General features: G+C 48.4%; 1 protein-coding gene across 5 annotated transcripts in view; it reads left to right on the top strand.

Moving 5' to 3' along the window:
* Positions 1-4,852: 4,852 nt before the first annotated feature.
* The window catches only part of TTYH3 (tweety family member 3), a 206,794-nt gene continuing 196,274 nt past the window's right edge, over positions 4,853-15,372 (top strand). For 3 of the 5 annotated variants that reach the window (XM_077449152.1, XM_077449153.1, XM_077449151.1), the window contains exon 1: positions 4,854-5,276. In XM_077449152.1, the coding sequence (XP_077305278.1) occupies positions 5,151-5,276 (126 nt within the window). In that variant the 5' untranslated portion in view covers positions 4,854-5,150. Of the gene's footprint in view, positions 5,277-15,372 lie in introns of all 5 variants that reach the window. The other 2 variants (XM_077449154.1, XM_077449155.1) reach the window with 1 other exon arrangement.

Raw genomic sequence — 15,372 nt, 5'->3', positions numbered from 1 at the left:
TGAGGCTCTCTGAGGACTCTTATGTAAGGGGGGGGGGGCTCTGTGGATCCTGATGTAAGGGGGAGGATCTCTGGGGATCCCAATGTAAGAAGGGCTCTCTGGGGAACGTGATGTAAGTGGGGGGCTCTCTGGGGACCCCGATGCAAGGTTGAGGCTCTCTGGGGACTCTGATGTAAGGGGGGCTCTCTGGGGACCCTGATGTAAGGGGGAGGCTTTCTGGGGACCCTGATGTAAGGTCGGGCTCTCTGGGTACCCTAATGTAATAAGGGGGGCTGGCTCTGGGGACACTGATGTAAGGGAAGGAATGTTTTTACTTTTTTTTTTTTTTGAAATAGCACATTATTTATATACTGTTTTTGTGTGTTTGCAAAATTAAAGTGGGTCGGTCTGGATGAAGTCCAGGGTCAATTTTTTGTCCCAGTCTGGCCCTGTCTGTTTTAAGCCTGTAAGTCCCAGTGGCGTCAGTTGGTCGGAGGGGGTGTGGACTGCACCAGGATGACACACGCCAGAGGGGGGACACCATCAAGCCCTGCAAATATGTTTCACGGTGACAGCACTGTGACACACTGTGACAGGGGTTCTCCCTCCATCAGGACTGGAGCAGCTGACAGGGAGTGAGGCAGAGCTGGCTCTCTGTGTTCCCCCGATGGCCCCCTTCTTCGGGGAGCAGCATGGATATCAAAGACACACAGAACAGGCTTCTCCCTCACCCTTCTCCTCTCAGCAGTGGGGGGAGATTAATAAAGCAGCAGCAGGATTGAGCAGTTTGCAGAGAGGGACACTGAATTGTAGGCAATCAGTGAGCAGTAAAACTATGCAGTAATTTCTGGTAACCAATCAGTGAGCAGTAATTATGTGCAGTAACCTCTGGGAGCCAATAGGTGAGTGGTAATGATGTGCAGTAACCTCTAATAAACAATGGGTGAGCAGTAATGATGTGCAGTAACCTCTAGCAATCAATCAGTGAGTGGTAATGATGTGCAGTAACCTCTAGCAACCAATAAGTGAGTGGTAATGATGTGCAGTAACCTCTAGCAATCAATCAGTGAGCCTGGACTACTGTGGACCAGTTCTTTATGTTTAAATTTTTGTTTTTTTTACATAAATCTATGTGTGTGTTTGTGTTTTGGGATGTTGCAGTGGAGAGAAAAATTGCATGGGGGGGCAAGAAAATGTTTATGCAATGTTCAATTAATATTAAAGCGTAGCTCCAGCCCCCCCCACCAAAAAAATTTTGAAAGTCTAGTGAGCCCAACACTAGTGAGCCCAACCCTAGTGACACCAACCCTAGTGACACCAACCCTAGTGACACCAACCCTAGTGACGCTAACCCTAGTGATGCCAACTCTAGTGATACCAACCTTAGTGACACCACCCCTAGTGACGCCAACCCTAGTGACGCCAACCCTAGTGACACCAACCATAGTGACACCAACCCTAGTGAGCCCAACATTAGTGACGCCAACCTTAGTGACGCCAACCTTAGTGACACCAACCCTAGTGACACCAACCCTAGTGACGCTAACCCTAGTGATGCCAACTCTAGTGACACCAACCTTAGTGACACCACCCCTAGTGACACCACCCCTAGTGACGCCAACCCTAGTGACACCACCCCTAGTGACGCCAACCCTAGTGACACCAACCATAGTGACACCAACCCTAGTGAGCCCAACATTAGTGACGCCAACCTTAGTGACACCAACCCTAGTGACACCAACTCTAGTGACAACAAACCTAGTGACGCCAACCCTAGTGACACCAACCTTAGTGATGTCAACCTTAGTGATGCCAACCCGAGTGATGCCCACCTTAGTGACCCTAACCCTAGTGATGTCAACTCTAGTGACACCAACCTTAGTGATGCCAACTGTAGTGACACCAACCCTAGTGAGCCCAACTCTAGTGACACCAACCTTAGTGATGCCAACTCTAGAGATGCCAATAGTTACGCCAACCCTAGTGATGCCAACCTTAGTGACGCTAACCCTAGTGACGCCAACCCTAGTGACACAAACCCTAGTGACACAAACCCTAGTGACGCCAACCCTACTGACACCAATCCTAGTGACGCCAACCTTAGTGACGCCAACCCTAGTGATGCCAATGCTAGTGAGCCCAACTCTAGTGACGCCAACTCTAGTGGCACCAACCTTAGGGACGCCAACCCTAGCGACACCAACCCTAGTGACACCAACCCTAGTGACACCAACCCTAGTGACGCCAACTCTAGTGGCACCAACCCTAGTGATGCCAACTCTAGTGACACCAACCTTAGTGATGCCAACTGTAGTGACACCAACCCTAGTGAGCCCAACTCTAGTGACACCAACCTTAGTGATGCCAACTCTAGAGATGCCAATAGTTACGCCAACCCTAGTGATGCCAACCTTAGTGACGCCAACCCTAGTGACGCCAACCCTAGTGACGCAAACCCTAGTGACACAAACCCTAGTGACGCCAACCCTACTGACACCAATCCTAGTGACGCCAACCTTAGTGATGCCAACCTTAGTGACGCCAACCCTAGTGACACCAACCTTAGTGACGCCAACCTTAGTGACGCCAACCCTAGTGACGCCAACCCTAGTGACACCAACCTTAGTGACCCCAACCTTAGTGACGCCAACCTTAGTGACGCCAACCTTAGTGACGCCAACCCTAGTGACGCCAACCCTAGTGACGCCAACCCTAGTGACGGCAACCCTAGTGACGCTAACCCTAGTGATGCCAACTCTAGTGACGCCAACCTTAGTGACACCACCCCTAGTGACGCCAACCCTAGTGACACCAACCATAGTGACACCAACCCTAGTGAGCCCAACATTAGTGACGCCAACCTTAGTGACGCCAACCTTAGTGACACCAACCCTAGTGACGCTAACCCTAGTGATGCCAACTCTAGTGACACCAACCTTAGTGACACCAACCCTAGTGACACCACCCCTAGTGACGCCAACCCTAGTGACACCACCCCTAGTGACGCCAACCCTAGTGACACCAACCATAGTGACACCAACCCTGGTGAGCCCAACATTAGTGACGCCAACCTTAGTGACACCAACCCTAGTGACACCAACTCTAGTGACAACAAACCTAGTGACGCCAACCCTAGTGACACCAACCTTAGTGATGCCAACCTTAGTGATGCCAACCCGAGTGATGCCCACCTTAGTGACCCTAACCCTAGTGATGCCAACTCTAGTGACACCAACCTTAGTGATGCCAACTGTAGTGACACCAACCCTAGTGAGCCCAACTCTAGTGACACCAACCTTAGTGATGCCAACTCTAGAGATGCCAATAGTTACGCCAACCCTAGTGATGCCAACCTTAGTGACGCTAACCCTAGTGACGCCAACCCTAGTGACACAAACCCTAGTGACACAAACCCTAGTGACGCCAACCCTACTGACACCAATCCTAGTGACGCCAACCTTAGTGACGCCAACCCTAGTGATGCCAATGCAAGTGAGCCCAACTCTAGTGACGCCAACTCTAGTGGCACCAACCTTAGGGATGCCAACCCTAGCGACACCAACCCTAGTGACACCAACCCTAGTGACGCCAACTCTAGTGGCACCAACCCTAGTGATGCCAACTCTAGTGACACCAACCTTAGTGATGCCAACTGTAGTGACACCAACCCTAGTGAGCCCAACTCTAGTGACACCAACCTTAGTGATGCCAACTCTAGAGATGCCAATAGTTACGCCAACCCTAGTGATGCCAACCTTAGTGACGCTAACCCTAGTGACGCCAACCCTAGTGACACAAACCCTAGTGACACAAACCCTAGTGACGCCAACCCTACTGACACCAATCCTAGTGACGCCAACCTTAGTGATGCCAACCTTAGTGACGCCAACCCTAGTGACACCAACCTTAGTGACGCCAACCTTAGTGACGCCAACCTTAGTGACGCCAACCCTAGTGACACCAACCTTAGTGTACCCCAACCTTAGTGACGCCAACCTTAGTGACGCCAACCTTAGTGACGCCAACCCTAGTGACGCCAACCCTAGTGACGGCAACCCTAGTGACGGCAACCCTAGTGACGCCAACCCTAGTGACGCCAACCTTAGTGACCCCAACCTTAGTGACGCCAACCCTAGTGACGCCAACCCTAGTGACGCCAACCCTAGTGATGCCAACCCTAGTGATGCCAACCTTAGTGACGCCACTGGTAAGTCCCCCACCACGGCATGGGTCTGCATGTGCAGGAGAATGGAAATGTTGATTTTTAATTAGAATAAATGAGAAATTACATTTTACTATAAAGATATGACAGGACGTGGATTGTTAGCTCTTTGGCCCGGTAGTGAGTTGCATTATCAATGTTGAATGAACCCTTTAAGGTGCCCGTGGGTATTAGAAGCACAGGCACAGCCCCCCACCCTCTCCCTGGATCTGGTTGTACCAGCACACCCCTAAACACAATCCGAGCGCTCATGTTACTCCTGTGCGGAGGGGCGGGGCCTCACCTGTGTGTGTGCTCGCTTATGGTGTACAAAGCATCTCCATCCACTGACATCTCTCTCCGCTACACAGCTCAGCGGAGAGAGACTGCCGGGGGGCGGGGCGGAGGTAAGAGGCCGATCAGAGCGGTGTTAGGGAGCAGACTCCTCCTCAAGGGGGCGAGGAAAGAAGGCGACGGGCTGAGGCTGGGCGGAGCCAAATAAGTATGAGCTAAGATAGGGCGGGGCTATCTAGCCGTGTGTGGGAGGGAAAAAGGTGACCGAGTACAGTGTGGGCGGTCCGGGGGTAGAACGATATGAACGAGAGGGGGGCGGGCTAGTAGTGCCTGGGCGGGACAAGAGGCGGGGCCAGGGGGGCGCTCCGAGAGCCACAGGCGGGGTCTATGGAGCAGATCGAGTCTCAGGGAACAAAGAGCCGGAGCTGGGGAGCCTCGGCTGGTGATCTGCTCCAGGATTCCCCGGGTACCGGGCACACACTCCCCCGGCGGAGGGCTGACGATGAGCGCAGGACACCCGGGGACCAGTAGCCGCCTCCGGGCTAATTCCGGGTAACAAGCCGGAGAATGGATCGGTGGGGGCGAGCCTGAGAGATCCTCGTCCCCCCCTCTTCCCTGTACACATCTCCCCGAACCCCATGAGAGGCAGGCCGCCGCCGCTCTGAGCTCCGCAATCATGGCTGCTGTCATCACCTACAGCCCACCCTGGTGGGTCACCCTCCTCCACCGACTACCCCACCTCAACCTCCGATGGGAGACCCTCAGCGGGGACTTCAAGCCCGACGATCCCGACTACCAGCAGGTCAGACACCTGTGTCACCTCTCCATAGGGTGTATATATAGAGATCTCCTCCATAGGGTGTATATATATATATATATAGAGATCTCCTCCATAGGGTGTATATATATAGAGATCTCCTCCATAGGGTGTATATGTATATAGAGATCTCCTCCATAGGGTGTATATATATATAGAGATCTCCTCCATAGGGTGTATATATATATAGAGATCTCCTCCATAGGGTGTATATATATAGAGATCTCCTCCATAGGGTGTGTATATATATAGAGATCTCCTCCATAGGGGGGCATAGAGATCTCCTCCATAGGGTGTATATATAGAGATCTCCTCTATAGGGTGTATATATAGAGATCTCCTCCATAGGGTGTATATATAGAGATCTCCTCCATAGGGTGACATTCTGTATAGAGATCTCCTCCATAGGGTGACATTCTGTATAGAGATCTCCTCCATAGGGTGTATATATATATATATAGAGATCTCCTCTATAGGGGGGCATAGAGATCTCCTCCATAGGGTGTATATATAGAGATCTCCTCCATAGGGTGACATTCTGTATAGAGATCTCCTCCATAGGGGGACATTGTACTCTGTGTATATATATATATATAATGTACTGGTATCAGCCATGTCTACCTGTCATCTGCACCACTTCTACCATTCTCAGCCCTGACATCACATCACATCAGGCTTTTGTTTTACAAATCTATATCCATATAAGTGTGGATGATGTATTCTCCCCTGCCTCATCTATATGGCCCGGCTCCTTATTCATGAGGACCCCCCCCCCCCCAATATTGGCCCCTATCCATATCAGATGGTGTCCGATTAGGATACAATGGCAGGAAGTGGCCCCTAGGATGACAGTGTAAACACAGGGGGGAGAAGAGTGTGCCTCTACCTGGGTTTTGTAGGGGGGGGGGGGACATATCAGGATAACCAGTGTCTACAACCTATGGATGAGAATCAGATCACAGCAATTTACCTCTCCTCCATTAACTGCTATATTATTTTATTTATATATATATATATATATATATATATATATATATATATATATATATATATATATATATATATATATATATATATATATATATATATATATATATATATATATATATAAATTTATGTACCTATTTTTTTTTTGTATCGCCTTGCTTTGTTTATATTGATAAAATATATATTTATTGTTTTGCTTTTTTTATATACTGATTTATATTTTGTTTTTATAATCTGATTTATTATTTTTGTTAGTGATTTAATTATTGTAATTTTTTTTTTTAAATTTTTATAGATTTACTTTTTTTTTCAGTTTTTTTTATATCAATTTATCTATATTTAATTCATTATTTTTTTCTAAATACTGTAATTTTTTTTCTATTTCTTTTTTTATATCTATTTTTTTTTTTTTTTAGTTGCTTTTTTGTAGTATATGTATTTTTTATTTCTGTGTTTTTATTTATTTATTTATTTTTGCAATTTCCTTCTTTTTTTTTTTTTTATTTCTTTCCCCTCATACATCTGTAGGTAGTTAATGACATGTGCGGTTGAAAATGTCTGCTCAAAAACTGAAATCACACTCTGATATTTGTGAATTCTGAAAATGGCCGACCTTGTAGCTGCATGTTGGAGAGCTCCGTGTAGCTGCATGGATGAAGATGGGCACGTTTTTTGGTTTATGTGTTTTAATTGAGGATAGTGCTTGTTTTTATATTTCAATATTTTATGTTGATTTTTGGAAAGGAGCCGAGCGTTCCATCAGGATAAGAGAGAACAATAAGTGGATGAGAAGTCACATCAGTGATTATATATATATATATATATATATATCTCTCTATCTCTCTCTATCACTAATTTTCCAAGTATGACCGGCAGATTGTATTGGAGCTCTGTTCTTTCTGTACGATGTGGCATTCAAAGATACCAGCCAGGTTGTTGTGTGACGTCAATATAAAGTGTAGAGGTTGTCCATAGTCGGCTGTCCAGGTTCCTTTCAGTTGCCTATATTGGGAAAGAATGACAGATGGATTGTTATTGGTCAGTGAGTGGAACACAGCTGGTTTTCGTTTCCTATAGTTGTATACAGCACTGGTGTAAGGGGAGGATGGTTTTGATGTTTGCTTTGCTCAGGTGTGCACACTCAGTAAACGCCTGTGGCATCAGACGTCTTTGGTGATCAGCGCTGTGCCAGTCAGGAAAATTGATGGTGGTTGTTCTTTTAGGAAACAATGGGCTGGAGACGTTGGGTTTGGATAACATTGATAAAGAAACATCTGTAGACATCTCAGGACCGCTCATGGGTGCTTTTGTCATCTAATGTAGATTACAGGCACATTTCCATACTTGGCATACACAGATACTATGTACAGCTGACCATAGTAATGAATTCATGTATGTGGCTCTACATAGGTTAATGCCGCTACTTCCATAAACCTGCACATGTGTGACGCCGTATGTCCCTGGACTTAATCTATCTGCCTTTCCTAAAACTGCAATGATGGGACCTCTGTGACCAGCGCAGGGGGTATACCTGAACCTGGGAACACATAGGAAGTATCTTGTTGTTGAGTTCAGGTAACCTCTGCAATTTAGGCCAAGTGAAGATGGGTAGATCTCTCACCAATAGGGATGAGCTTGGGCATGTATGGTTCCTGGTCTGAACCCACCTGAGCAATCCTCCCATGAAGCTGTCACCTGATCTGGGCCAATCATAAGCAGTCAAGGCATTCCCCACCCACCGCTTGTATAAATGCTTTGTAGGAGTGCGCCAGCCACTGGTCACAGGTAGGGTTGCACCAATACCATTTCTTTAAATTAAGACTGAGTACAAGTATTGATTTTGTTTTCAAATACTTGCCTATATCGATTACTGATAACTTTGTATGTCATGAGACAGTCTGTATTGTGCTTTGAAAACTATCTTCTTCTTTATAATTATAAAGAACTATAACTCAAGACATTATAAAAAGTTCACTGATGGGATGGCACTGGTGAGGCGGCACTAATATGCATCGCTAATGGGTGGCACTGATGGGCAATAAGTTTCATTGAAATGCAAGCACTGATTGGCAATTGGCATATAATGAAGGAGACAGTATTATTTAATTGCTAGCATGACAAATGCCTGTACCTGTTCCTACAGAATCGGCGACCCATCAGATTATGTACCGGAAGTGGTGTTCCGTCAGAACAATGTGGCGCCCATCTTGGTACATGTTGCACTCGGCCGCAGTAAGCCTGCAGTCAGAAGTTGGCAGCGGACATCTTTTTTTATTTGAGTCCACTCAAGGTTTTCATTTCTAACTGAAGCCATAATTAAGGAGGAGTTCCTTTTGATCCCCAAAACGTGTTGACTGTCTTTTAACACAACATCAGTTGCCCGGATTACAATATAGCAATATACAGTAGTGTCACCAATCAGTGCCCACCAGTGGCAGCAATCAGTGCCCATTAACGATGCTAGTCAGTGCTGGCAGTCAGTGCTGCCCATCACTGCTGTCGATCAATGCCCATCAGTGCCACATATCAGCGCGGCATATTAGTGCCACCTCATCAATGTTCACCTTTATTATTGCTGCCTCATCAGCGAACATTAGTGAAGGTGAAAAATTACTTAGTTACAAAATTTACTGACAAGAAAAAAAGTAAACTTTTTTTTTTTTTTTTTTCTTCCAAAATTTTTGGACTTTTACAAAAAAAAAATGAAAAATCCCAGCAGTGATTAAATACCGCCAAAAGAAATCTCTATTTTTGTGAAGAAAATTATAAAATATATGTTTGGATACATTGTAGCACGACTGCGTAATTGTCATTCAAAGTGCGACAGCTGAAAGCTGAAAAATGGCATGGGCCTGAAGGGGGTGTAAGTGCCCCGTAGGCAAGTGATTAAACTCCATATCAAAGTTCTAGTGACTTTTGGATGCCCTTTTTTTTTCATTGGCATCCATCAAGATGACCGTCTACCTATGGAGTCACAGTGCAGAATAATACAATAAATAAAATAATAAAAATACTCATCGAGCTTTTAAAGAGGAAGTAAACCCTGATGGGTTTACTTCCTCTTTCATTTCCCTGCAAAGGCAAAGCATAATGGACTACTATGCATCGCATAGTAGTCCATTATGTGTCACTTACCTGACACAGGAGCCAGCGATGTCACCGCTGTCCCCTGTAGTTCGGCGCATCCATCTTCTCGGTCGGTCTCGCTCCGCCGCTGTCATTCGGCGAAGCCGTGATGACGTTACTCCCGCGCATGCGCACGGGAGCTGCCACGCATGGCATATTCGCCGTTGACGGTGCCGCTCTCAGTGCGCCTGCGCGCCGCTGTCTATGGCGCATGCGCCGTAGACAGCGGTGCCTGTCTTTCGGCAAATGTCTCCTAAACCGTGTAGGTTTAAGAGATATTTCTTGGACCTACAGGTAAGCCTTAATCTAGGCTTACCTGTAGGTCAAAGTGTGTTTGTAAGGGTTTACAACCACTTTAAGGCTGGTAAACATGGGCTGAATATCATCCAGGTGAAGGAAAACATGCCCAATAGCTCTGGTAAGGCAGTTCCTGCACAGCAAGGCCTCCCTCGATTGGCGCAGACCTTAGGAATACAGAAAAGAGCGTCATACCACAACCAGATGGAAAAATTCCAGGTTGGTTTTATTGTTGGTTAAAAAAAAAAAAAACTGTTGTATAAAAACAGCCATTGTGTTTTGGGGGTTCATTTTTGACAGGTGGTCACTCCCAATTCCACTTTGCTTGCATAGACGAGGTGAAGCTCTGCTTTGAAGGAGAAGCTTGTTTTGGCTGTTGATCACATGAGTGCAGTTGGTTTTGCACTCCTGTGACCCTTTTTCAGAAGACAAAGGGCTAAAGCCTACTGTCAGCTGACGTCACCGCACCGGTCCAGGCTCGGGAAAGATTGCGAAGGGACCGAGCAGATAGCAGTGAACGACAGTTACCAGCTCTCTGCTTAGGGTGCTGTGGGAACCGACTGATCGGCGGTGATTGATCGCTCGGTTCTCAGCCTTGGAGACATCAGGGGACAGATGCCAACATCAGACTGATGTGGCATCCACCTAGGTAAGTATGATTTTAAAATAAAATAAAAACAATTCCCATACGTCTCCTTTTAAGCATTATTTGTAACACTGGGGTTGATTTACTAAAACTGGAAAGTGCATCTGTGCATGGTAGCCAATCGACGTTTAACTTCAGCTTGTTCAATTGGTCTTGGACGAAAAAAATCTGGAAGTTGATTGTTTGTTTGTTTTTTATGCAGGGCTGCAGCAGATTTTGCACTCTAGTTTTAGCAAGCCAACTCCTATGGGAAAAGAATTGAGTCATGTTGAAAGTCCCTGGAGAGCAATAATAATACAGGATTTATATAGTGCCAACAGTTTGCGCAGTGCTTTACAACATGATGGCAGACAGTACAGTTACAATACAATTCAATACAGTAGGGATCAGAGGGCTCTGCTCATTAGAGCTTGCAATCTGAGGGTCAAGTGATGCAAAAGTTTATAACTGTGAAGAATGATGTGATGGAGAAAATAAAAAGTACAGTTGTTGGGTATGGGTGAAATGGGCTTCTCTGAAGAGAAGGGTTTTCAGGGAACATCTGAAAGCAAACAGAGTAGGAGATAGTTGGATGGATTGAGGTAGAAAGTGTCGGAGGATGGGAGAGGCTCGGGGAAAGACCTGGAGATGAGGATGGGAGATGCTCGGGGAAAGACCTGGAGATGAGGATGGGAGAGGCTCGGGGAAAGACCTGGAGATGAGGATGGGAGAGGCTCGGGGAAAGACCTGGAGATGAGGATGGGAGAGGCTCGGGGAAAGACCTGGAGATGAGGATGGGAGAGGCTCGGGGAAAGACCTGGAGATGAGGATGGGAGAGGCTCGGGGAAAGACCTGGAGATGAGGATGGGAGAGGCTCGGGGAAAGACCTGGAGATGAGGATGGGAGAGGCTCGGGGAAAGACCTGGAGATGAGGATGGGAGAGGCTCGGGGAAAGACCTGGAGATGAGGATGGGAGAGGCTCGGGGAAAGACCTGGAGATGAGGATGGGAGAGGCTCGGGGAAAGACCTGGAGATGAGGATGGGAGAGGCTCGGGGAAAGACCTGGAGATGAGGATGGGAGAGGCTCGGGGAAAGACCTGGAGATGAGGATGGGAGAGGCTCGGGGAAAGACCTGGAGATGAGGATGGGAGAGGCTCGGGGAAAGACCTGGAGATGAGGATGGGAGAGGCTCGGGGAAAGACCTGGAGATGAGGATGGGAGAGGCTCGGGGAAAGACCTGGAGATGAGGATGGGAGAGGCTCGGGGAAAGACCTGGAGATGAGGATGGGAGAGGCTCGGGGAAAGACCTGGAGATGAGGATGGGAGAGGCTCGGGGAAAGACCTGGAGATGAGGATGGGAGAGGCTCGGGGAAAGACCTGGAGATGAGGATGGGAGAGGCTCGGGGAAAGACCTGGAGATGAGGATGGGAGAGGCTCGGGGAAAGACCTGGAGATGAGGATGGGAGAGGCTCGGGGAAAGACCTGGAGATGAGGATGGGAGAGGCTCGGGGAAAGACCTGGAGATGAGGATGGGAGAGGCTCGGGGAAAGACCTGGAGATGAGGATGGGAGAGGCTCGGGGAAAGACCTGGAGATGAGGATGGGAGAGGCTCGGGGAAAGACCTGGAGATGAGGATGGGAGAGGCTCGGGGAAAGACCTGGAGATGAGGATGGGAGAGGCTCGGGGAAAGACCTGGAGATGAGGATGGGAGAGGCTCGGGGAAAGACCTGGAGATGAGGATGGGAGAGGCTCGGGGAAAGACCTGGAGATGAGGATGGGAGAGGCTCGGGGAAAGACCTGGAGATGAGGATGGGAGAGGCTCGGGGAAAGACCTGGAGATGAGGATGGGAGAGGCTCGGGGAAAGACCTGGAGATGAGGATGGGAGAGGCTCGGGGAAAGACCTGGAGATGAGGATGGGAGAGGCTCGGGGAAAGACCTGGAGATGAGGATGGGAGAGGCTCGGGGAAAGACCTGGAGATGAGGATGGGAGAGGCTCGGGGAAAGACCTGGAGATGAGGATGGGAGAGGCTCGGGGAAAGACCTGGAGATGAGGATGGGAGAGGCTCGGGGAAAGACCTGGAGATGAGGATGGGAGAGGCTCGGGGAAAGACCTGGAGATGAGGATGGGAGAGGCTCGGGGAAAGACCTGGAGATGAGGATGGGAGAGGCTCGGGGAAAGACCTGGAGATGAGGATGGGAGAGGCTCGGGGAAAGACCTGGAGATGAGGATGGGAGAGGCTCGGGGAAAGACCTGGAGATGAGGATGGGAGAGGCTCGGGGAAAGACCTGGAGATGAGGATGGGAGAGGCTCGGGGAAAGACCTGGAGATGAGGATGGGAGAGGCTCGGGGAAAGACCTGGAGATGAGGATGGGAGAGGCTCGGGGAAAGACCTGGAGATGAGGATGGGAGAGGCTCGGGGAAAGACCTGGAGATGAGGATGGGAGAGGCTCGGGGAAAGACCTGGAGATGAGGATGGGAGAGGCTCGGGGAAAGACCTGGAGATGAGGATGGGAGAGGCTCGGGGAAAGACCTGGAGATGAGGATGGGAGAGGCTCGGGGAAAGACCTGGAGATGAGGATGGGAGAGGCTCGGGGAAAGACCTGGAGATGAGGATGGGAGAGGCTCGGGGAAAGACCTGGAGATGAGGATGGGAGAGGCTCGGGGAAAGACCTGGAGATGAGGATGGGAGAGGCTCGGGGAAAGACCTGGAGATGAGGATGGGAGAGGCTCGGGGAAAGACCTGGAGATGAGGATGGGAGAGGCTCGGGGAAAGACCTGGAGATGAGGATGGGAGAGGCTCGGGGAAAGACCTGGAGATGAGGATGGGAGAGGCTCGGGGAAAGACCTGGAGATGAGGATGGGAGAGGCTCGGGGAAAGACCTGGAGATGAGGATGGGAGAGGCTCGGGGAAAGACCTGGAGATGAGGATGGGAGAGGCTCGGGGAAAGACCTGGAGGTGAGGATGGGAGAGGCTCGGGGAAAGACCTGGAGGTGAGGATGGGAGAGGCTCGGGGAAAGACCTGGAGGTGAGGATGGGAGAGGCTCGGGGAAAGACCTGGAGGTGAGCATTGGAGGAGATGGCAAGGAAACAAGAGAGAAGGAGGTCTTGGGAGGAACGAAGAGAACGATTAGGTTGATCTTTTGAGACTAAGCTAGTGATGTAGCTGAGGGCCGAGTTGTGGATGGCTTTGTAAGTTGTTAGCATTTTGAATTTTGTTGGGTGTGAGGAAGCCAGTGGAGGGATTGGCAGAGAGGAGTAGCAGACACTGAATGGTTGGTAAGGTGGATGAGTCTGGCAGCAACATTCACGATGGACTGAAGGGGGGATAGTCTATGTAAAGGTAATCCCATGAGAGTAATGAGAAATACTGAAAGTGCTTGTTCTTCCAGAGCGATTTGCTAAGTGGGTACTTCATATAGAGATAAAGGGCATTTCACTTTGGGCCTATGGGTGTTCATGTCCTAACCAATCTGAGGGAAGATCAGTGGTTGCTATTGGGGAGATGATACGTTTGAGAATTGGGTATGTCTCGTGGTTTGTCGTTCTCTAGGAGACATCTCTCTGTGGCGGACTGTAATGGGTTAATCTCCGGTTGCTGGAATTACATCTGTTTTATTGGTTAGGTTGGTTTGAAATGCAGAGAGAGATAAACTGCAGGCTATGGAAGGCAGTTGGGGGATGAGGCTGGGAATCTGCTTAGCAGCCAGAGGCAAAGGCAGAATACATTTCAGTAAGCTCCATTTAGATATGGTTTTACAAGGAGCAGAACCACGAAGCAGAAGCTAAAGCGGTTGTTCCTTTTTGTGAAATGGCTTTTTCGAGAGGCTATAACTGGATACCTAAACGGGGGAGCTTCACCTAGAACTGATCTTTTAGGATTTGGTGGAAAGGTCTCCCCATTAGAATATTTTACATTTGCCATGACCATTATGAGTCAAGATAAATAGTCGCATTTTGCTTGTGGATTCCCCATAATTTGACATGGGCTAAAAGTTGAGGCATCCAACTGCAAATGGATAATGGAAGCAATGACTTCTACAGGATGTTGGGGGTCCAGAAGAAGGAAGTAATGGGAGCCCCTATACTTTTCTAATGACAGTGACCAGGAATTCTAATGCTTGCACTGACAAGGAAAAGACCAGGAGAAGTTCAATGTGAGCGGTCACTTTGGGGAGCAGTGGCTACATGGCCCTTCAACTGCTGCCCACTTTGGTCACGCATTTCAATCCCTTTATCAATCCTGGGACCTGATTGCTCTGATCAGCTGCAGTCTCCACATTAGCATCGATGTTTGCATTGCTTTATTGAATAAACCGAAAGGCTAGAGCTACCTGTGATTTTATTCTCTTGCTGCTGAGATATTTAACCTTTTGCTGGTGGTGGTCATCTAGCTGGGCTAGAGATGCACAGAAGAGTTGCTGACTCATGCTATTAAAATCGCTAGTGATTAACCCAGAGGAGCAAGGGCCCATTCACATCAGAGGCTGGTGTTGAGAATCAACGGTTCTTGCCAGCATAGAAATGTTCCCCAGTGTGAGAAAACAGCTACAGCCAGCAGCGGCATGGCCAAATTGGGAATGGGAGTAGGTCTAGCCAGCCTTAAGCCTCGTACACATGAGCTGAACGTTGGGCGGCATCGACCGGTTCAATAGACACAGTCCGACATTCAACCCGTGTGTACTGCAGCCAGTCTGCAGAAGACTGACATTTTATGGGCATGACCAAAAAATAACCTGGCAACCGGCTCCTGACTAGCACTCTCAGCCAATGGCCGAGAGTACTGACCAGGGTATTCTGCCGAAGGGCCATCCCCCTGTCAGAACACAATAGAACAGGGAAGATTGCTGTACTAACATTGGATTGCTAGTACACTGGCTCTGACCTGAGCTGTCAGTTTTTTCTTTGTTCAGCCCGCTAGGTGTGTACAAGGCTTTAGTTAGATTTGGACTGAACTCCTGCTTTAAGGTAAGGAATTTTGAAAAAAATTGTTGTGATTGAAGGTTGGGGTGGGAGACTGAAGATGGGCTTTACTTCCCGGTCAGA

Source organism: Lithobates pipiens, unplaced genomic scaffold, assembly GCF_037356315.1.
Source record: "Lithobates pipiens isolate NorthernLeopardFrog02 unplaced genomic scaffold, aLitPip1_a1.2 Scaffold_22, whole genome shotgun sequence".
Taxonomy (NCBI): Eukaryota; Metazoa; Chordata; class Amphibia; order Anura; family Ranidae; genus Lithobates; species Lithobates pipiens.
This window is presented reverse-complemented; position numbering and strand designations above follow the sequence as displayed.